Below are 22,153 nucleotides of genomic sequence, written 5' to 3'. Positions count from 1 at the left end.
ATAACACACGGCCTATTGTTATTTCAATTTTTATTCTCCAACATCAGTTGATCCTTCCCTGGATTGTCAAACAATATACAAATTGTGCCTTGAGTTGAGCAATGACCTGAAACATTACTTATTGTCACTATTAAAATTACGTTCTAATGGTGGTGGATGGTGCGCACAAGGCATTGGACAACAAGTATCCATACAGAACACCTGGACAGGAGTGAGGATGGTGGAATTGGAGCTAAAGTTAAGGTCAAGACTGTAAAAATATCTTTCCAGCATATCAAATCTAGTGGAAAAAATAAATTAAGACAAAATAAGCATCTATAAATCCTATTCAAAAGTGCCACAAAGGCTCTGTTCAGACTGCAGACATATCCGATATCCAACACGATGTCCACACTGCAATTTGCAAGTGATTTGTTTATTCAGCCGATCTACAAGCTAACAAGTCTTATCGCGACGCGTTGTGAGCTTGTAGATCAGCTATTTGAGGCGAGTGACACCGTTGTACAATTAAGTATAAATCAGACTTCAGTGTCGACTTGGAATGTGGCTCAAATGTGATTTTGCTGTTCAGACAAAATCGGATCGGATGTGGGCTGCCTGTCTGAACATAGCCTAAAAGGATGGAATGTTGGTTGAATTTCTCTCAGCACCTCTGCCAGAAACATTAAAAACAAAATGCCAGGTTATCACAACAGACTATTGCAGCAGTGGTTCTCAAAGTGGGGTCCAGGGACACTCAGGCTTACATGAGGGGGTTCCAAAATGTTTTACCCTTACAGGTCTAACTCTGAGAGTGCAAATGGAACCACATGAACCCATGGAGGTCCTTGACATTAAAAGGTTTGAGAACCACTGGACTACTCGACAGCCTCGTCTATACAGTACGCTTCCAGCTGCTACTGCCAGCTGGATTCAAGGCAAGACTGGAGAAACAGACACGAAGAGGGAATTCATTAAAAAAAAATCACATTCAATTCAAAACAGGATAAACTGGCATCAATAAAACATCAAGTTTTCCCCCTCAGAATGAGAGCAGCCATTTACAGATATATTCATTAATTCTACAAAACTAGTCCATAACCAATAAAAAGACAAAACTGTACTGCATGATTTATACTTGGCTGCGCATCGCGTTGGGACACCAAAAATAGGCAATCTAGAAGCTTGTACATTGGCTATTTTCAATGTGTGACACCAGCGTGCAACTAAGTATGAATTAGGCTTTAAGGCTGACTCGAGAGAAATATTGCTATGTTCACTATAATTATACACTAATTACATAATGCTCCTGCTCAAAAATCTCAGTAGCATTTGCACATAATATAAAAACGGATACATATGACGTGTATATTCAAATTTACCAGACACGAAGATAAAGAAGCATGATTAAAACTGCGTGAATGATTTTTGCATACGTACCATTTGTAACCAGTGTAAAGTAATGTGCTTTGGGCAAGATGACAGCATACGTGTGTTCTGTGAATATACCATTGTAGCAATGCTGTCTTCCATAGGGTAAACACAAGGTCATCATGGGGGAATTGTAGAATTCTGAGCCTAGATTCTTAACCACATAATGCAGTTCCAGAGATGGAACTGCAATCCAAATTTCACAAATTTCACAGGCTTGCCTCACACAGCCTAGATCCCCCTTCACCACAGTCAATGCATTAAGCCGTCAGATCCAAGTGCAGCACTACCCCCATGAACACGCTTCACACTCCTTTTTGTGCTGGTTGAAATTTGTCCAGTTGGCTAAAAAGCATGTGCTGGGAATTATGCGGTATTATAAGGGTGCTTCAAACTTAAAATCGTCCCTGCTTGGCATCTCCTATGGCCCCCCAAACGTCGAACACAAACTCATCTGGAAAGGCAAAATCCCCAAGTGCTTCGTCCAGGGCCATGGCAAATTCATCTGGGTTGTTCTTGTCTTTGCCGACTTCCACCATAGTTGCAGCTGGAACATGGAAGTGGTAGATAGTAAGAATAGCAAAATAAATTAATTTCAAAAAGTGATATTTGGAAGAAAATGTGAACCCAACTTTGACTCATCTATGTTGACAAAATGACATCAGTACTGAATGATCGGAAATGTTGGCTATCTTATGAACTCCCAATATCTCCCTTAGCCATGGGCGGATTGGCTCTTGTTTGAGCGGTAGATGTTTGGTCTCCAAGGAGACGCCGGTTTGAATCCCGGGTCTTAAGAGTTGCAATTACCTCTCCCCATCAGGTAAGGACATAAATCTTACGTAGTGTAGCTTTAAACCACAATATTGCATAGGGTAATATATCCCCTGATGTAAATGTCTCTGATGTAATTACTCCCTAAGGCCCCTGTGGTGTGTTGTTCTTCATCAACCAACAGTAGGGGGAAAAAAAGGGCTACAAAAATCTACCCACCAAGTTCAGTGTCTCTGATTCCCATGTAGCTCTCCAAGAGATCATCTACTTTCCTCACCGCTTTCTCCTCAAATTCTGTAGGCTAGAAAACAAAACACAGACCAATATGTTATGTCAATCATGTATGTCTTCACGGCAGCCTACTGATCATCATTCCTACCAGATTTCATGAATATCCCCATCCATGCTCAACTGAGGATAGCATTTGGTTTAAAAATACACTACGTGGGCAGGAATCAACAGTAGAATCTAGAGACTAGCATGTACCCCATAGTGCATTTTTGGTCCTTTATTTGTGTGTGTGCAAATCTCTATCGCTGCATGTATATATTTTTTGATCTATCAAAGTCATAATGCAGCTATGAAAAGCATTTTGAAATGGCTGCCAGGGCTTTGCTGGACCAAGTGAAGCCACTTACCACGTCCTCCACAGTAGCAGGACCCTTGGATCGCAGTCTCAGGGTCCCTCTCCCGGTGCCAATCTTGTTCTCACTGGCAGGTTTAGATCCCTTTGACCTGGGCTCCAGCATTTCTGATCATTCAAAAAGGACTAAATATGAATAACTGCTGTCACAGGGTACGTACAGTATGTGCAACAAATGTACATGTTGGTCATTTTCACTGTCCACAAGATACTTTCCTTTGCCCAAAAAGCAAAAAAAACAAACAGTTGATGCATCATACACTTTGGCTAACAATAACAACCTCTCATGCTTATTCTTATTCTCTCAAGATTGTGGATCGAGCAATCACTAGCCAAGACCGGTATGTTATTTGCCATAACATCCTCTACTCTGTATACATGCAACGCACAGTGTATAATAAAATCTTCCTCAAAACTTGATATTTCAATTTGAACAAACAATATGAAATCAGATATTGTATTAAACTTTTTGTTTTGAAACGCAGCAGAGCACTACAGATCACGTGATCAAAACTACCATGATGAGTCATAATGAGTCATGTTATTCATGATAATCTTCTGTTGCTTAATTCTTAGATTTTGTTTATTGCATAATTGCACACCCCATGATGACTCACCAAACGCCTTCATGGGCTCCACCAGTTTGAGAGTGAAGGACTTGTCCCTGGGCAGCTCCTTCAGCATGCGGGCCACCTCGTAGTGGCGCGTCCCTACGATGTTCCTGCCGTTGATGCACTCGATGTGGTCGCCCACGCAGATGACCTTCACCGAGTCCACCACACTGCCCTCTTTGATGCGCTGGAGAGAGAGAGGGGGAAATGGAAGTGGTGGGCTCTGGGGTTAATTAATTAATCAGGGTGAGTGAATAGTAACGGTGGAACATTGTATTATGTAAAATTCAGTGGTTCTCAAACATTTTCATGTCAAGGACCCCCAAATTGATATGTACTAGAAAAACAGCGCCAATTCGGGCGTTTAGGCCTTTCCTATGTGAAAACCCCAGACAGTATGTTGTATAGCCTACATGAAGGCAGCAGTGTAGTATTGTTTCTGTAGAAGTGCTTAGAGAATTTGTTATGAACGCAGAATGTTATGTAATTATCAAAACAAAGTTATTCAACACATGTGAATTACGACAGGACAGAGTGCTTCATAATAACGGTGCCAGACCTTTTGTGCCATCACTTCCAACCCTTAACCTCCCAGTCTCAGGGCGGACACTCTAACCACAAGGCCACCGAGCTGCTGTCTATTCTAGGCCCCATCCTTTTTCCCCCCTCTACATTGTTGTGAGCTTGTAGATTTGATATTCTCGTTGAATGTTCGCCCCCCAGAATAGGGACGCTAGGGCATTGGTTCGCAAAGTGGGGTCCGGGGACCCCCGGGGGTCCTTGGGGATGTTCCAGGGGGTCATTTTGACCACTTTAACCTTTTATACTTTGGCTATTCAAAAATAGCAGATATACAAGCTCACAGCGCGGCACTCGGTGCTGCGGTGTGAGCTTGTAGATCTGCTATTTTTGTAAAATCTTGAACATTAGTGAACATTTTTGATTTTTTTTTTTTTTAAAGCATGCATTTTAACACAAATTGTTGCTTCTGGGGGTCCCTGGCACAACATCTTTTCAAATATATGCCAAATATATATCAATTTGGGGGTCTCTGGCATGAAAACATTTGAGAAGCACTGCGCTCGGGTTCAAGTGGTTCATTGTGAACTCAGCAAAAGCACAGCTTACCTTGATGAAGGCGTAGCCTGCTCCGTTGTCAGTGATGGTCAGGCCCAGCGCGTCCTCCGCCTTGAACACCTCCACCTCCTTCTTGATCCCTTTGACGTGGGCGAAGATGAAGTCCTCCAGACCGATCTGGCCCCCCAGCAGCTTCTCCATGTCGATCTTGTGGGTGTTGAGAGTGGCGAACAGGATCTGCACACAAACAGGAAGGAACATGTATTTATGCATACTGTACGTACACGCACGCACACACAAACTAAATATTTAGTGTATAATAGGTTCTGCCTTTGTCTAGCCATTAGATGTGGGGAAAAATCAATACCTTTATCTGTCTAGAACTGTCAAAGCTTGAAAAGCAAGCTAGATTAAAGAAATAAAGGTGATTTATTTACAAGAGATGAGATCTCTCCATCAGCATGCAAATAGAAATAATCAAGATAGGGAAAGGAGGGTCTCTTCTTTCCCAACTGTTAACTGTCACTATAGTTACTGTACATGTGCATGTTGTGTAGTACGGTACATGCATGTGTTTTAAAGTGCATGCGTTTTTGTCCATGTTCTATAGTAGACGTTGGCTTGGCTCTGCACCTTATTGTTTAATCAGTTATATCTCCTTAATAGACGCTGGGTCAGAGATGTGATGGCACATTTAAAACTTCAGAAGCTCAAATATTCGACCAGCAACTCTGTCCAGAGATTGTATAAGGTTTGGCAGCCATTTTTTGATTATTTTAATCTAAACTTTCCGGCTTGGGACACTGAGGCATAGGACGGTGAAACAATGCTTTGGCGAGTGATCAATTTTATTTTGTCTTGTTTTATTTCATTTTTGTATGTACTGTGTGGTGTGGTGTCAAGTATGGATTGCTGTTGTTAAAATGAAGGAAAATCAATAAAGACAATTGAACAATAACAAAAATATAGCAGACGCTGGCTGACACTGACTCCAATAGGAACTCAGATAATATTGAAACGGGCGGTTGCTACATGTTGGCATGGCTGACATGGTGATAGACGGTGGTAAATGTTATCACCGGGAACATGATATCATCTCTGTCTGTCGGGTGGAAACCTCATATGTCCAACACTGCTACTTTTCAGGATTCAAATAGAAAATAAAATAGCAAAAGTAGCAGATCTACAAAACAATGCGTTGCTTCGCGACACATTTTCAGCTTGTGGATCTGTTACTTTTGATACTTTTGTGTGACGCTGTAGCATGATCAAGTAGGGCGTTAATTAATTTACAAAAAAAACAGAAAAAGGTTAGAATATGGAGATGAGAGGTTTCTGCCCGACGACAGCAACGATATACTTGTTGCCTGATTTCACAGCCTTTATTGCCAGTGAAAGCCAGCAGGAGGAGCCTGGTGACGGGCGGCGGTCAACACTGGGTTATCTCCTTTAATCACTTAAGCTCTAATTCTGATATAGCAGATCTACAAGCTCATAACGCTTCACACGTTGGGGATCTGCTTTTCTTAGAAATTCCTCGCCTATAATGTCATGCCCAAATTAGGGATTAGGGTTGAACGTGGTTAATCAACACAAGTCTTTGTCTACTAATTATGATACAATAAAATAAAACATTTACAATTAATCAATTTTTTTTTTACTAATCTATGCGATTCATTTAAGACCATAAAATGATTACATTAGATTACACTAATCTAGTATAGCAGCTGTCTTTATCTAGCCACTAGATGGGATCAGCATCTCGAGAGGAAGAAAATCAATACATTTATCTATTGTTAATCAGATTTAAAAGATAAAGGTGTTTTATTTACAAGAGGAGATGAGATCTCCCTATGTGCATACAAATAGAAATCGTCGAGGAAAAATATTTCATTTTATTGCTGACATTTTTATTTATTTTCTAGGTTTATTTTGTGATTTGATTTTCTGTTTGATTCATATTTTTATGCCTACTCTTGTAGAGGAAAGAGTCCCACACACCATCTCCTTCACATGCAAAAAAAATGTATTTATACAGACAAATAGGCCTATTTTTATTTGCAAGTGTTTGTTTTAATGCATTAGTCAGTCCATTGTCTTTTCCGACCCACCTGTCAATCTGTGCAAGTGTGCAGAAGTTGTACTCTTTTGAGCCTACTCTTGTGTGTGTTGCATACTGTCTGTGTTTTCACTTCCAACCCCCTCCCTCCTAGGGCTTTGTGAATAAACACCTATCCGTGATTGATCAACCAATGTCCGATATAAGTGTAGAAATAAATAAAAAAAGAGGATTCATTCATACTGGGGTTCATCAAGAGGATGATCTTTTGCGTCGCCGATCGAGCACAGAGTGTCGCAGAGTGAGCAGCATACTGTATAGTGAGGCAGCCAAAACCCAGCCGTTTTTGGCCCCCTTTTGTGTACTAACAGGCAAGCGAGCACACACACACACACACACACACACACACACACACACACACACACACACACACACACACACACACACACACACACACACACACACACACAGACACACACACACACACACACACACACACACACACTCACACACACACACACACGCAGACACACACACACACACACACACACACACACACACACACACACACACACACACACACACACACACACACACACACACACACACACACATCAGCTGACACAGACACAAGCGGCGTTGCCTTTGGTTACCAGAGTATAAAAGAACGGGATTACAGAAACGGGGGGGGGGGAGGTGGGAAGCAGAGAAAGGGAAAAGGGAGCAGTGGGGAGTGGGGAGTGGGAGGATAAGAGGGGACTGTAATTGAATGGTCACTCTCCGCTGCTAGGCCCACTGTTCTCGCCACGCCAGAGTCCCCCTTGAACGCCCCCCTCCCCGTCCCCTCCCCTCTGGAGGGGCATTACCCATGAGCATTGAGCACGTGGGACGAGTGGCAGTGTGGACAGGCCTAGCGTAGCCCCTCACCCCATTATTACCGCCAGAAGCTTTTGCATACATTTACACCCCACCACCACACACAGCCTAGGATGCACTGATGCAGTTAAGCCTGATTTATACTTCTTTGCGCGGCCAGTGTCACGTGTAGAAAATAGCAGATCTACAACCTCACAACGCGTCGCAGCTATTTCCGCCACGGCATCTCTCACACCTCTCCATTGCCGTGGCTGAAACACAGTGGCGTGCACAGACATTTTGAGGGGCAGGTGCTCAAGTAAATTATCCTTTTTTTTGTTTACTTGGTCTGCTCTTTTTTCCCTCTACACCTATACCTCTTTGGCAAAAATAGCCGATCTACAAGCCCACAACGCCTCGCGCTGCGTTGTGGGCGTTGTGGGCTTGTAGATCTGCTATTTTTGGCTAAAGTTCTCCTCAGAAAAGGGATGCTAGGTTTCGAGTGGTTATGGTAAAAAGAAACATCATATCACATAAAGATTTGGCGGACCCCCTGTAGTAACTCTGAGGACCCCCTAGGGGTCCCGGACCCCTGAAACTGAAAAAAAGGGCACTTCTGGTCAAGAGGGCAAAGGGCAGGTGCTCTAGCGCCACCTAGAGTCTATCTGTGCACGTCCCTGCTGAAACAGAGACAGCCTTGAGAAGGTCACTTTACTGTAAGGTGGATGGGGTCTTAAAAGGGCAGGGATGATGACGAGTGGGGCATTTGACAGTACACACAATTTGCTGGCCTTTACAGTCATTTAAATGTATAACTCTTGTTTTTTTTTGTCATAATGTGTAACTACAAATAGAAAATACACTTGAAAAAGAGTAAGATGGAAAACGGAATTGAGCAAGTTCTTAGTGTATCCCCCCCTCCCCACCAACATGTAATCTGATTACCTACACTTACACTCAGAAAAGCTTGTCCTCCTTGAACTTGGGGGGAAGTTTAGGCTAGAGAGATAAAGACATTAAATGACTGCCTTGAAACCCGCCCCCGTAATGAGATAGTGTTTATCACACACAAAGCTTGGGGAAACCAGTTTCCTTTGGTAACCCACTCGCTGTTCATTTGTCAGCCTTTTCAACAGGTCTTCTGACGATGACAGGAACAAAAGAGAAGTCACAAGGATCGACCACTTTCAACCCGGCGTCCCTACTTTAGGCAGTGGCGTGCACAGACATTTTGAGGGGCAGGTGCTCAAGTAGATTATACTTTTTTTTGTTTACTTGGTCTGCTCTATTTTCCCTCTACACCTATAACTCTTTGCCAAAAATAGCCGATCTACAAGCCCACAATGCCTCGCAGCGCGAGGCGTTGTGGGCTTGTAGATCGGCTATTTTTGGCTAAAGTTCTCCTCAGAAAAGGGATGCTAGGTTTCGAGTGGTTATGGTAAAAAGAAAAATCATATCACATAAAGATTTGGCGGACCCCCTGTAGTAACTCTGAGGACCCCCTAGGGGTCCCGGACCCCCTGTTGAAGACCCCTGCTGTAAACTGAAGAAGAAAAAAAAAATGTTTCTTCTTTTTTTCAAAAGGGCACTTCTGGTCAAGAGGGCAAAGGGCAGGTGCTCTAGCACCACCTAGAGTCTATCTGTGCACGTCCCTGACTCTGGGCATGTCATTATAGGTGAACATTTTCTAAATGTTCAACAAACTCACAACACGTTGCGATGGGTTGTGACTTGTAGATCGGCTGTTTTTGAAAATGTTCGAAAGTATAAAATAGGGCTTAAGTGGTTGACTGTAGCGTACTGCTACGGCGTCATGGATTTATGTATAACAATGTAATGCTATATTTGCACGTCCATTCTTTACCTGCGGTATTCTGCTTTGTGCATGTTGTTGTTATTATCACCAAAAAAAGGAATTGCTGACCTCAACCATGCCCGACATGTCTCTAATTTGCCAGACACCACGTCAAGAAGGGTGGAAGTAGCCGTGAATTTAATTATTTATTAAAAGGCATGTATTGAATAACTTTCTAAACGACTCTCTTAACCACCACGGCTCATTTCTTAACGAGGAATGACACTGATCAGCACTTTCGTTGTAATCATTTACCAGACTGCGGATGTAAAGATGTGCAGGCGTACAAATAACATTCTTAACAACAGCACGAGAATCTGGGTTACAACTTATATTTCAGTCGGGGGGGGGGGGGGGGGGGGTGGCATTTCACTGACACCTGGCCTCGCTAGGCTAGATAGACTGAAGTGTAGTAGGAGGACAGAGAGAGGGGTTGTGCGTAATGTGGTCAAATTCTCCTCTCATTCATCACAACTCCAGAGGCACAAACACACCCATTCCACGCAGGTGATGACAACTATCACAGAGTAGAAGCCTACTCTTCTTTCTCTTTCAACAGTAGCCGTTTTGTCAAGCTCCCATTCCTGCTTGCGACATCGCAGTCAGCCCTCTCTGGAGCACGCGGCCAATGAGAACTCTTCCCTGCCGGTGACCTCACGGTGTGAACCGAAAAGGCTGCAGTGGCGTAGCAACCCTTCCGTCTGATCTGCTGGTAAACAACCACTTAGCCGGCTATCAGTCCCATTTTATTCCAATCATGGCTTCAGCCCACACCTGAGGTCTGTCTCAGCTGCGGAGCAGAGCCATTATAACGTCGCTGTAAAAAGCTGTAACTGGGAATAGTACTGTACACAGAGATAGCACTCGGTTTCAGAACACTGGCGTAGTATAAAAGCCAATGTGCACTCATCTAATATTTATTTATCTATTCTGCTTGTTTGCCATGTGTAATAAGGTGATTATTGGCAGCAATTACTTTTTTTCTTTCACATAACGTTGCATAACTTCTAAATGACTTTATAGCTACATAATAATACAGAAACTCACACACAAAAATAATAATAAAATAATAATAATTTGGTTGTTGAGTTGAACATTGTTTTGCATTGGATAACATATGTCTCCTTTTCTTTACTATAATAAAAAATATATATTTTTATTACAGATAAAGGCAAATTATTATTATTTCTCGGGAGAGAGCTTAAATCAGAAAACCTTTCAGCTCTCTCCACGTAGTAGCCTCAGTTTGTTTTTCAATAACAATCAAGTAATCTCAACTATTCCTTTGAAGGTTGTAATCTATACTTAATATCTGCAATAGCCTATATTTTCCAGTAATCCCTGGTTCTGTGCAGACATACTGTAGGCTAGGGCCCCTGGAAGAAACACAAATAGTAACACTTTAAACGTGGCTGGCTTTACTTCTTTTCACTAATGCCTTGAACTATTGCTGGTGAAACACTATATTAGCACTCTTGCCACTTTTGTATCTTGGCATAAAATGTCTCTTATCGCACGTCCTTTAACGGTAATGTGTTACTTTTCTCCCACTATTGTATCAACTGAGAGCTACATACTATCTACACTGCACTTTAACTTACAAGTATGCTAACTTCCATATACGTGTACAGTTTGTAGTAACCACTGAGGGTGGGTGGATATAAGATTTCATACTTTTATAGTGATAAAAATACATTGAAGATAATTGTTTTGTGGCCAATATAAATGTAAACATGGTGACTCAATAACGTAGCAGTGTTCCTTCTGAGAGATTTTGTGCCAGTGAGTGAGCACATTCTCACACCTCTATGAGCACAACTAAAGCCAGAAAAAGTGAACATGCTGATTTTTTTTCTATCTTTAAAAAGGACCAAGGTTTGGCATGTCTCATGCTCTCTGGGGGCCTCAAGTCTAGCAGTACTGTTTTATGACAGAAATCTGTGTTATTAAGAGTAGTACAATTTGATTCATCCACAATGGCAGTTGGAATTTATTTTATCTAAAAAACAGACACACCCAATGTTGCTATTTTATATTTATTTTCTATACAGGGGGGGGATCTTATAATCATATATATTTTTGGCATTTCATTGTGAATACCTGCTGCTGGGTGTTGGCAAGAGTCTTAAGTTGTCCTTGTAGTGTCCAGTATGTTGTATTGCCATTTGAAGTTTTAGGCATATTTTGATGAAATAATATTGTGAATCTCAGTTGTTGTGGCCGGTATAATCACAACATGGATGGATGTGTTCATATGGTCCCATGCCTGGTAACCACAATCTGCAGATTCTGCACAGCACAGCATAGCATGTTGTTCCCTTTAAGACCTGGTAGAAACCAGGGCTAACGCAAACAGTAGACAAGTCTCCATCAAATGTGACTGTAATACCTTGGCTAATCCTCCTGCTTAATTAAGAAATGTCTGGGTGTGCGCTTAAAGCTGAACGAGAGCTAACTAACCCATTCTTTGCACCGCTGAAGAAAACCAGCCTGTGGAATTTGTTGAAGCAAAAAACTCCCACATGCAGTTCTGTCACAGGCAGGGGTGTACAGTAACTAAGTACATGTACTCAAGTACTGTACTTAAGTACAATGTTGAGGTATCTTTACTTTACTGGAGTATTTCCAATTTTCAATACTTTTACTTCTACTCCACTACATCTCAGAGGCAAATATTGTTTTTACTCCACTAAAATTATTTGAAAACTTTAGTTAGTTACTAGATTTAGATTATTATTACAAAACGTAACCACTTCAGCCTCATAATAGGCTATTTGAAAATAGCCGATCTACAAGGTCACAACGTTGTGAGCTTGTAGATCTGCTATTTTCAAAAGACTTATACATTTTGAAAACCTGAAATGGGACATGCTGCATATTGTGCACGGTGAGTACTTTTACTTTTAGTACTTTAAGTACACTTTTGCACTACTTTTGTACATTTTTAATAACAAACTTTTACTTGTAACAGAGTATTTTTACATGGTGGTATTGATACTTTTACTTAAGTAAAACATTTTTGTACTTCTTCTATGCCTGGTCACAGGGAGGGGATGACAGCTTGGCTATTCAAAATCTAAACAAATGACTTGTGGCCAGTGATTAGGGAGCAGGGAGAACAGGTGGACACGTTGCAAAGTCATACTGGCTGCCACACCTCAAAACTTACAACTGCAGGGACAATAAGCAGACTTTGACCTGTGTAGCGTGACTGAGGACATACAGTAAGGCTTCGTACTGTTCACGCAATGACGTAAGACTTTTAATATGAAACAAGGTTCTAAATTAAGGCCCAGCAACAGATAATTACTGTAAAGCGAAGTCACATGCACTGTCTGTAATGTAATCTAATTTTGACGGGAGATAACGGGAGGTAAAGTGGCAGCGTGGGAATCATACAGTTCCGAGTTCGATCGCTGGCGCCCCCCCTGGGGAAGTGTCCAAGTGTCATTGAGCAAGGCACTGAACTGAACCCTAACTGCATCTGAATCTGTAATGCACGTTGTAAAGTGTTGTAACTAAGTACTCAACATGTACATGCACTTAAGTACAATTTTGAGGTACTTTTACTTTACTGGAGTATTTCCAATTGTCAGTACTTTTACTTCTACTCCACTCAGAGGCGAATATTGTGCTTTTACTCCACTACAATTATTTGAAAACTTTTAGTTACTAGTTGTACTTTGTTGTTTTTTATTATTATTACAAAACATACATTAACCACTTCAGCCCTATATACATTTCGGCCATTCGAAAATAGCCGATCTACAAGCTCACAATGCGTCGCATCGCGACGCATTGTGAGCTTGTAGATCAGCTATTTTCAAAAGTTTTTTATACATTTGAAAACTTGAAATTGGATATTCTGCATAATGAGTACTTTCTACTTTTGGAACTTTATGGACATTTTGATAAGACTTTTGTACCTTTACTCATGTAAATTCTGCATTCCAGACTTTTACTTGTAACAGAGTATTTCTACACTGCAGTATTGATACTTTTACTTAAGTAAGAAATGCGAGTACTTTTTCCACCACTGAAGACAACAGCATCGCCACCAGTCATTACATAATGGGTAATAAGAAAGTACCCAGGTAAACTCAGAGTCACATGGCTATTCCTTCCCTTTACAACCCTAGTTATGGCTTTTCGCAGCTCCAGCGCTTCTGGAGTGACTTTGGAGATCATGTTACAGATTATCTTCCAGTTTCATTTGAAGTAGAAGGCCAGTTCCAGCCAGGTGTGTGCAGTAAGTGCAATGTTGTTGATGCATCAGCCAAAAGGCCAACATCTACCACCAAATACTACTGACAAATCCAACAGGTCAATACAGGAAGTATGGCTGTCAGGAATTTGAGAAGATTATTCAGATAAAATGGCAAGTATTTGCCCTTTACAATGGAACACTGAACTATTGATATCTCAGCGCTGCTGCTGTGTGCTGATTCTATCTGCATGTGACCCAGGTTGATTTGTACAGTAGAGCAGGGGTCTTCAACGTTTTCAGGCCAAGGACCCCCTAGCTGAGAGAGAGATGAAGCAGGGACCCCCTCTATATTGTATAAAATTGTGTTTCAGATAAACTTTTTCTTGTTCTTTTTTACCTCTACACCTATAACTCTTTGGCAAAAATAGCCGATCTACAAGCTCACAACGCCTCGCAGCGCGAGGCGTTGTGAGCTTGTAGATCTGCTATTTTTGGCTAAAGTTCTCCTCAGAAAAGGGATGCTAGGGTTCAAGTGGTTAATGTAAAATAAAAACTCATATCACACAAAGATTTGCCGGACCCCCTGTAGTAACCCCTAGGGGTCCCGGACCCCCTGTTGAAGACCCCTGCAGTAGAGTAATGCGACACAATTAGTTGTGTGCTGGGAAAGAGGATGCTTTGGACTTACGAAAACAACTCTTAAGCACATTCTGTCATTTCATAAACACAATGGTGTGAACAGGAAAAGTAAGAAGTCCTCCTTAACTTTCAACAACAGCTCAAATATTCTACTAATATTCCGTCTCCTGGCTTTGTGCTGCTTCTGGATGAGTGACCCAGGTTGACGTCAGTGTTGCCAGATGTTGCGAGAGAAATAAGAAACCAGGTCGATGTAAACAAGCTCAAAAGAAGCGACTACGAGCCACACAAACACACACAACTATTTGAAAATAGCCGATCTACAAGCTCACAACGTGTCGCGATGCGACATTTTGTGAGCTTGTAGATCTGCTATTTTCCAAAAATAAATCTAGAAAACAATTGACAAATGTCTAATATTTTCGAAGGATTTTAAATACACACATCATGTTAATTAATTTGCGGGTCCTCCTTGACATGAAAATGTTTGAGAACCATTGTATTAAACAACGTTAGGAAACAAGCCCAAATAAGCAACTACTACACTTTAGAAACAAGCCAAAAAAAAAACGCAACCCGCACAACTACCAATATTTTACAAGCAACCTTTACATAAAAAACAAGCCCACTAACTAAAGTCGCTTATAATAAGCGGGCATGGCAACGCTGGTTGACGTGGGTTCCAGAGCATGCAGTGTGTGGGGGTGTTTTGTGGAGGGAGGAGGCTCCCTGGGGGGAGGAGGTCTGAGCTGGCCCCTGGCTGGAGGAGGAGGTGTTATCAGGGCCATGCTCACTGCTCCGGACGTGAGGGACTTCCTCTGGAGGATGATGTTGAATTCAGCAACACCCTCCATCATATCACACTGTGTCTCTCTCTGTCTGTCTCTGTCTGTCTCTGTCTGTCCCATTCTGGCTTTCTGTTTCGTCTCCCTCTCAAGCCTGATTTATACTTAGTTGCGTGCCGGGTGTCGTGCTCAGTAAATAGCAGATCTACAAAGCTCACAACATGGCCCTGGAGTAGGGTGACCATATATTCAGTCCCTCAAACTAGGACCCTTATAATCAATGTCCACGGTCGGCGTGCACCCGCGTACCCATTCATGCACGTACATGCACGCACACATGTATACGCACCATAGGTGTTGCTTACAGGAAACGACTGATTGACAAACATCAGCCTCTGCGTTGAATTCAGGCACACAATGCATTTGTTCATGTTTTCTGATTGGTTAGGTGAGCATGTTTACGTGAAAAGAACACAATTAACGCCTGGGTAACCACTGAAAACAACTATTATTATTGCAAGTCTGGCTAAAACCGAGACAATTTTGTAGTGAATGTTTAAAACCGGGACGTATTCGTGTGTTAGACATATTTATCGGGACACGGGACAATTCCGGCCAAACCGGGACGTCTCGTCACCCTACCCTGGGGGCTTGTTTCCATTGTGGTCCTATGTACTCAATTCATCATCACGTCATCAAAAAGGTCAAATAATGGCAGCTATATCTGCCTATCTATCGGCCTAGCTCTAACACAAACATGTCTACATAGATGGAGGTACTGTAGGCAAATCAGCTTGCCGCCAGAAGCCCAGCGGTATGTCACTGTGGAAGGAGCTATCACTTAACATACCAGCTCAGAACAAAGGTAGAACGTTTCTCAATAGTCTGGTGAAGAAGAATAACAACAACAAAGATTTCCTGTATCGCTTCAATTACAAAACGTGCTAATCCACAACGCACTGTTGAAAGCACAACGACAAGCCTAGACAGATAGAGTGATAATGATCATTTGCTAGACGTGATGGAACAGCTAGTTCCACAGATAAATACGGCTGGTGAGGTTTTGTTCAGAAACCCTCTGTGCAGTAACAATTTGAGTCTGATCAGGATTGTTGACATCATTTACTTCAGTTCAAAAAGACAGCTTCACAGAACCAGCCCTTCAGCAGCTATGTGAGTACAGTTGTTCCGATACCGATACCAGTATCGGAAAAGCTGTCGATACTGCCTAAAATGCTGGTATCAGTATCGGTGAGTAGGCTATGACAGTCTATGATGCCATTCCCATACTAGCCTGGCATGGCCAGACTAATATCCCTGTGTAGATATTAGTCTGGAATCTCTGTGTGGAACCTGCATTTCCAAGGGGCGAATTTTAAAAAAAAGTCTCTGGTGATGAACCCACAACCATATTTGCATACTGGGCCCTGATTGGTCCCTCACTGCTTCGGAGGGAGTGAAATAAATCCAATCACAACTGAGCGGTGCCAGACCAGATCTGCTGAGGGCTGATGCAATGGCAGATTCGTCTGGTTTCCAGGCTATTCCCATACCACATAATTTATCACAATGATGATATTTCATTTACAGTAATGTTTTAAATGAATCAGTTGATGTTGCACCACTGTTTAATACTCTTACTGTAGTCTATTTATTTACATTATCATGTTTACTAACTTGTAGCTGCTCATTAACAATTATTAATTAAAACTTGAATTGTAATATTTATTCTTAGATCAGTGGTTCTAAAACCTTTGAATTTCAAGGACCCCCATAACTCTGAGAGTGTACAAATGGAACCAAATGGACCCGTAACGGGTCCATTTGGCATTTTGTACACTCTCAGAGTTACAGACCTATAAGGGTCCATTTGGAAAACCTTCAAGGGGTTTGAGAAACACTGCCCTAGATGTTTTATTATTTTTATTACACACTGTTGTTATCTGTCATTACGCAAGTTATGGGAATCGGTATAGGGAAGGAAAACATTTTATCGGTAGTACATCTCTATATGTGAGGTTCTACTGTATTGCTCTTGTGACCCATATGTGTCAATAGCTAACGGACAATCCCAGTAGCCAATATACACACATGAACCAATGCCAAATTCCTACACGTTTTACTGCACTTGGGCAAATAAAAAAATGGCCCTCATTCTCATCACCAGAGAGGAACTGGAATCCATTGTTTGGTTGTGTGTGTGTGTGGGGGGGGGGGGGGTGGAGGAGTGAGTTAACCCATGGCTCCGGTGCTTCTGGGTGATAGCAGGCTGTCTGGCCGGGCCGGCCTATCTGGTCCCCATGCTCAGGGGCTTGACAAAAGGCTAAGCAGCATACCATTCACCAGTGGTGGAACTTAAAAGGTAGGGTAAGTGATTTACTTTTGTTCAAATAAGTGTTAAATAGCTCTATATTCTGATAGTACTCATTGCTATAGAGTGTTTGTTCAGTAAAAGGAGTCTCCTTGTCTCTCAAGCTCTTTATTAAACAGAAAATGCATTTTCAGTGCTCTCTCCTGATTGGCTTAAATTGTGTCACCTACCTGAAAATGCACTATATTCTGTTTTCTAAAGAGCTGGAGACAGCTGTGACCAAACAAACACTCTGCAGCAATGATTACGATCAGAATATAGTACTTTAACCTTTTTAACAAGAATAAATAAATTACCAAATAATATCACATACCCTACCTTTAAGTACTGTTTTTAAGCAACATGTTTAGGTACTTTTTACTTTACTTGAGTATTTCCCAATTTTCAATACTTTTACTCCACTACATCTTAGAGGCAAAAATGTTGTACTTTTACTCCACTACAATTATTTGAAAACTTTAGTTACTAGTTACTTTGCATATATAAATGATTATGCATATATAAATTATGATATTATATAAAGCATAAATTAACCACTTTAGCCCTATTTTATTTATTTGAAAATAGCCGATCTACAAGCTCAAAACGTGTCGCATCGCTCGCATCACTTAAGTAAAATATTCTTGAGTACTTCTTCCACCACTGCCATTCACTGATTGTTTTGAAAAATAATAACAAGCAAGTCAGGACAAGAGAGAGGAGGAGGAGGGCTCCGGGCCAGTGAACTTAATTGCACTTCTTGAAGTTCGTTATGCCCATGAACACACATGCATGATGCATGCAGCATTTGATGCGTCTAGTAACTAGGCATTAGCCAAGACAGATCTATTAAATAATCTAGTATCTTCAAGATTATAGAACAGGTGAACAGGTGGCAGTGGTAGAAAAAGCACTCAACTGTTTTACTTAAGTAAAAGTATCAATACTGCAATGTAGAAACACTCTGTTACAAGTAAAAGTCCAGCAATCAAAATTTACTTGAGTAAAAGTATCAAAGGTAAAAGTCTCATTATGCAGAATGTCCTGTTTCACAAGTTATCATAATGTCTAAAATGTATTTTTTTTTAAAGCTTGTAGAAGTTTAAATAGGGCTGAAGTGGTTGATGTATGTTTTGTAATAATAATGAAATCAAAATCTACAAAGTAACTAGTAGCTAGTTTTCAAATAATTGTAGTGGAGTAAAAGTATAATATTTGCCCCTGAGATGTAGTGGAGTAGAAGTAAAAGTATTGAAAATAGGAAACACTTGAGTAAAGTAAAAGCACCTCAAAATTGTACTTGAAGTACAGTACTTGAGTAAATGTACTAACTAAGGTACTTTCCACCACTGCTAGTAGGAACTAGGCATTAGCCAGGACAGATCTATTTTATAATCTAGATCTAGTATCTTCAGATTACAGATACTGATGAACAGGTGGTCCACACGTTAGACCACTCTGCAATTTAGAATAGAATTCTGGATCTATCTGATGATCATGAAATGTCACAAACAATTCCTCCAAATATATTATTTGCTAATAAGAGCTTTTTGATTAAATTATGGTCTTCCTATTTTGGGCATGTCATAGCCTATAGGTGACAATGTAATTATTTTGTTGTTGTTGTTAAATTTTGATATTTATAATTTCAAACATCTGTAAAAATAGCAGATCAACAAGCTTTCTCTATTTGTCGTACTTGTAGACAAAGTGTGTAGGGCTTAAAGGTTCTAAGACCTGGCCAGAATTGTATTTAGTTATAGGCACTTTACGTGGTTCAGTATTCAAAAACTAAGGAATGTGTCAGTGTGTGTACATTGTGTTGGGTTGTAGTACTATTTATTATGATCTCTCATGTGCTCTCTGTGCACACAGGGCGCGCCTTTATGCAAACACCTGCTGGTATCCTCTAGTTCATAATTCATATTAATAATAAACACTAGCCTTGGATCAAGACTATCATAGACGTATTGTATCAATTGTTGACATTTTGATAGATATAAAAATGTAAAAATCGATCAAATACTATTACTCCACTACAATTATTTGACAGCTTTAGTTACTGCTAGTTACTTCGTAGATTTAGATTATTATCACAAAACATACATTAACCACTTCAGCCCTACATACATTTTTTGGGCCATTTGAAAATAGCCGTAGATCTGCTATTTTCAAAAGATGTTTTATACATTTTGACCTTGTGAAATGGGACAAGTCTGCACAATGAGTACTTTTACTTTTGGCACTTCAAGTACATGTACATGTGAAGTAAACCAGGGGTTTTCAACCAGTGGTCCGGGGACCACCAGTGGTCCTTGAGGGGGTTCCAGGGGGTCCCCAGCCAAATGAATAGTTAGCAACCAAATTGACCCTTATATGTCTCTAACTCTGAGAGTTAAATGAACACTGATGATGGTGATACAGTGTAGATTGGGACCCCCAAGAAATCTGAATGGTTGAGTCCCTGGCATATCTTTTCACTCCCTGGGCTAATATTTGTCAATGTGGGGGTCCCCAGCTGTCAAAAAACACACTTCTTTAGTTCCAACAACTTTCCCCCCTCCTATCATCATAACTCACCTCTGGCGGACTGATACTGAACGCGTCTGCTATCTTAGAGTAGAGTTCCTTGACGTTGGTGAAGCCCTCTATCCGCCCCGTGGGGCTGCCGTGGGCCAGCTGGGTGTGGAACACCAGCTTGGGCCGCAGGGCCGCAGGTGGAGGTGGGAGACCTCCTCCTCCGCCGGAGGAGGCATGAGCGCCATTGACGCCTCCGCCGCCCGACTTGGCGGAGCCCGAGCCCGACGCACCTGAGAGTCCGCCGCTGAGCACCTCGTTGTCCACCAGATGGGAGCTGCTCTCCTTGTTGCTCGCCTTTTTCTTCTTCCACGGTCCCAGAGGCATGGTGGTGGTGGTGCTGGTGGTGCTGGTGGTGTGGTGGGGGCTGGGGTGGTGGTGGGGTTAGTCCAGTCCCGGATTAAAACAACATTGAAGTGGCTGCCGTGTTTGTTACCTGTCTTCCTTCCGCTTTACCTCTGTGGTTGACTGGTCTTTATTACCTAGATTTGACTTTGTTCTTCGACAGAGTGAGTGACTCAACCCTCCTCTCTCTCTCTCTCTCTCTCTCCTTCTTTCTCTCTCTCGCTCTCTCTCTCTCTCTTACAAATTAATGTTGTAAATATTCAACAGGTAGGTGGCGTGGTCTCCTCTACTGGGGTAGCTTGAACTATGACACCCCCTGCTGGTCGTAGGGAAACAGTACACACGCACAACATTGTATGACCCAGTGAGAGTGCGTCTTTATTACCTAGATTTGACTTTGATCTCCGACAGTGAGTGACTCAACAGTTCTTTCTTTCTTCTCTCTCTCTCCCGAGGGGGTTCTAGGGGGTCCCCAACAAATTGAGGAACAGTTTAAACCAGGGGTCTTCAACGTTTTCAGGCCAAGGACCCCCTAGATGAGAAAGAGATGAAGCAGGGACCCCCTCTATATTGTATAAAATTGTGTTTCAGACTCAACTTGTGTTTACTTGGTCTGCTATTTTTCCCCTCTACACCTATACCTCTTTGCCAAAAATAGCCGATCTACAAGCTCACAACGCCTCGCAGCGCGAGGCGTTGTGAGCTTGTAGATCTGCTATTTTTGGCTCAAGTTCTCCTCAGAAAAGGGATGTTAGGGTTAAAGTGGTTAATGTAAAAAAAAAAAAAAACATATCACACAAAGATTTGGCGGACCCCCTGTAGTAACTCTGAGGACCCCCTAGGGGTCCCGGACCCCCTGTTGAAGACCCCTGTTTTAGGGGGTTCCAGGTGACTCTCAAGGACTCTTGTGGGTCCCCGGAACCCAGGTGCAACAGAGGCATTGTGATGTGGAGTGGAGTGCCATAATCTAGTGTAGTGGTTCTTCTCAAAGTGAGGTTGAGGGACCCTCAGGGTTCCTGAAGGAGGTTCCTAATGGACCCTTACAGATCTGTAACTCTGAGAGCGTACAAACTGAACCAAATGGGCCAATAAGGGTCCATTGGTTCAGTTTGTACGCTCTCAGAGTTCCTCGAAATTCCCCCCCGTCCTTGAAATGTAAATGTTCCAGAATCACTGATCTGTGCAAGGGTTTCCAAACTTTTCAGGCCACTTGTAGATCGTCTATTTTCACAATGTTTGCCTCTTTATTACGTAATATTAGAACATTTGGCCAATTTGGTATAAAAAAAGGTCTTAAAAGTCCTTATATTGTAACTTTAGAAATGTGCAGATATCCTGTATACTTATACTGTATGTTGGTTTGCTTACTGTTGAATGAGAAAACAATGTTGCACATTAAGCAAGTCATCTGGGGTGGTCCCCAAAATGATTTGGGGACCACCCTGGGGGTCGTGTCCCCCACTTTGGGAACCACTGATCTAGTGTATGAATGTTGTCTGGCGCCTTTAAACATCGATGGCTACTTTATGTCCTCAGAATGGACCAGAACCTCATTCCTAAAGTGGTATTGAGATGGACCCCACCTGGAAAGAGGAAACAAGGGAAGCCAAAAACAACCTGGCAGAGAGAACCGTGACCTCAGAACAAACCAGTAACTTCGGGCGAGGCACAACGTGCAGCGCAGCACAGGACCAGATTGAAGCAGATATCACAGTTTACGTTCCAAAGGGAACACAGACGATTAAGTAGGATTCTGCTAAATCTTGTAAATCAAGTGTTTTATTATAGTGCTTTAGTTTAGGTGATGATACAGGCCAGGACTTTGGCACCACTTTTTCATTTCAACTCGTTCATGTGTTAGTGTCAGACACATCTAGCATAGTTATTTGGGTTTGATTGCATATTATTGTGGAGAAAAGTGTGAATGTATGTTTATGTTTCAGACAACAGTTGCCTACATGAGTTA

The 22,153-nt window shown here is 41.8% G+C and overlaps 1 protein-coding gene across 1 annotated transcript; it reads right to left on the bottom strand.

The window, feature by feature from the left end:
• Positions 1-15: 15 nt before the first annotated feature.
• gipc2 (GIPC PDZ domain containing family, member 2) lies at positions 16-20,386 on the bottom strand. The gene is made up of 6 exons (XM_084058664.1): positions 19,846-20,386; positions 4,567-4,752; positions 3,445-3,625; positions 2,823-2,935; positions 2,404-2,485; positions 16-1,957 (listed from the first exon to the last, which is right to left on the bottom strand). The coding sequence occupies exons 1-6, from the start codon at positions 20,167-20,169 to the stop codon at positions 1,806-1,808; spliced, it is 1,038 nt and encodes a 345-aa protein (XP_083914790.1). The 5' UTR covers positions 20,170-20,386; the 3' UTR covers positions 16-1,805.
• Between the last annotated feature and the right edge of the window lie 1,767 nt (positions 20,387-22,153).

Source organism: Gymnoscopelus microlampas, assembly GCF_963454915.1.
Source record: "Gymnoscopelus microlampas genome assembly, chromosome: 5".
NCBI lineage: Eukaryota > Metazoa > Chordata > Actinopteri > Myctophiformes > Myctophidae > Gymnoscopelus > Gymnoscopelus microlampas.
The sequence above is the reverse complement of the archived record's forward strand: the minus strand, read 5'-3'. Positions and strand labels throughout refer to the sequence as shown.

What these genes read in the sequence shown, in the direction of transcription:
- gipc2 (XM_084058664.1), bottom strand. Translation starts at nt 20,169, where the DNA reads ATGCCTCTGGGACCGTGGAAGAAGAAAAAGGCGAGCAACAAGGAGAGC. An exon ending in TCAGTATCAGTCCGCCAGAG is followed by an intron (nt 4,753 to 19,845) that starts GTGAGTTATGAT and finishes GTTTGTGTGCAG; the next exon opens with ATCCTGTTCGCCACTCTCAA. An exon ending in GGAGCCCATGAAGGCGTTTG is followed by an intron (nt 2,936 to 3,444) that starts GTGAGTCATCAT and finishes TTGAATGATCAG; the next exon opens with AAATGCTGGAGCCCAGGTCA.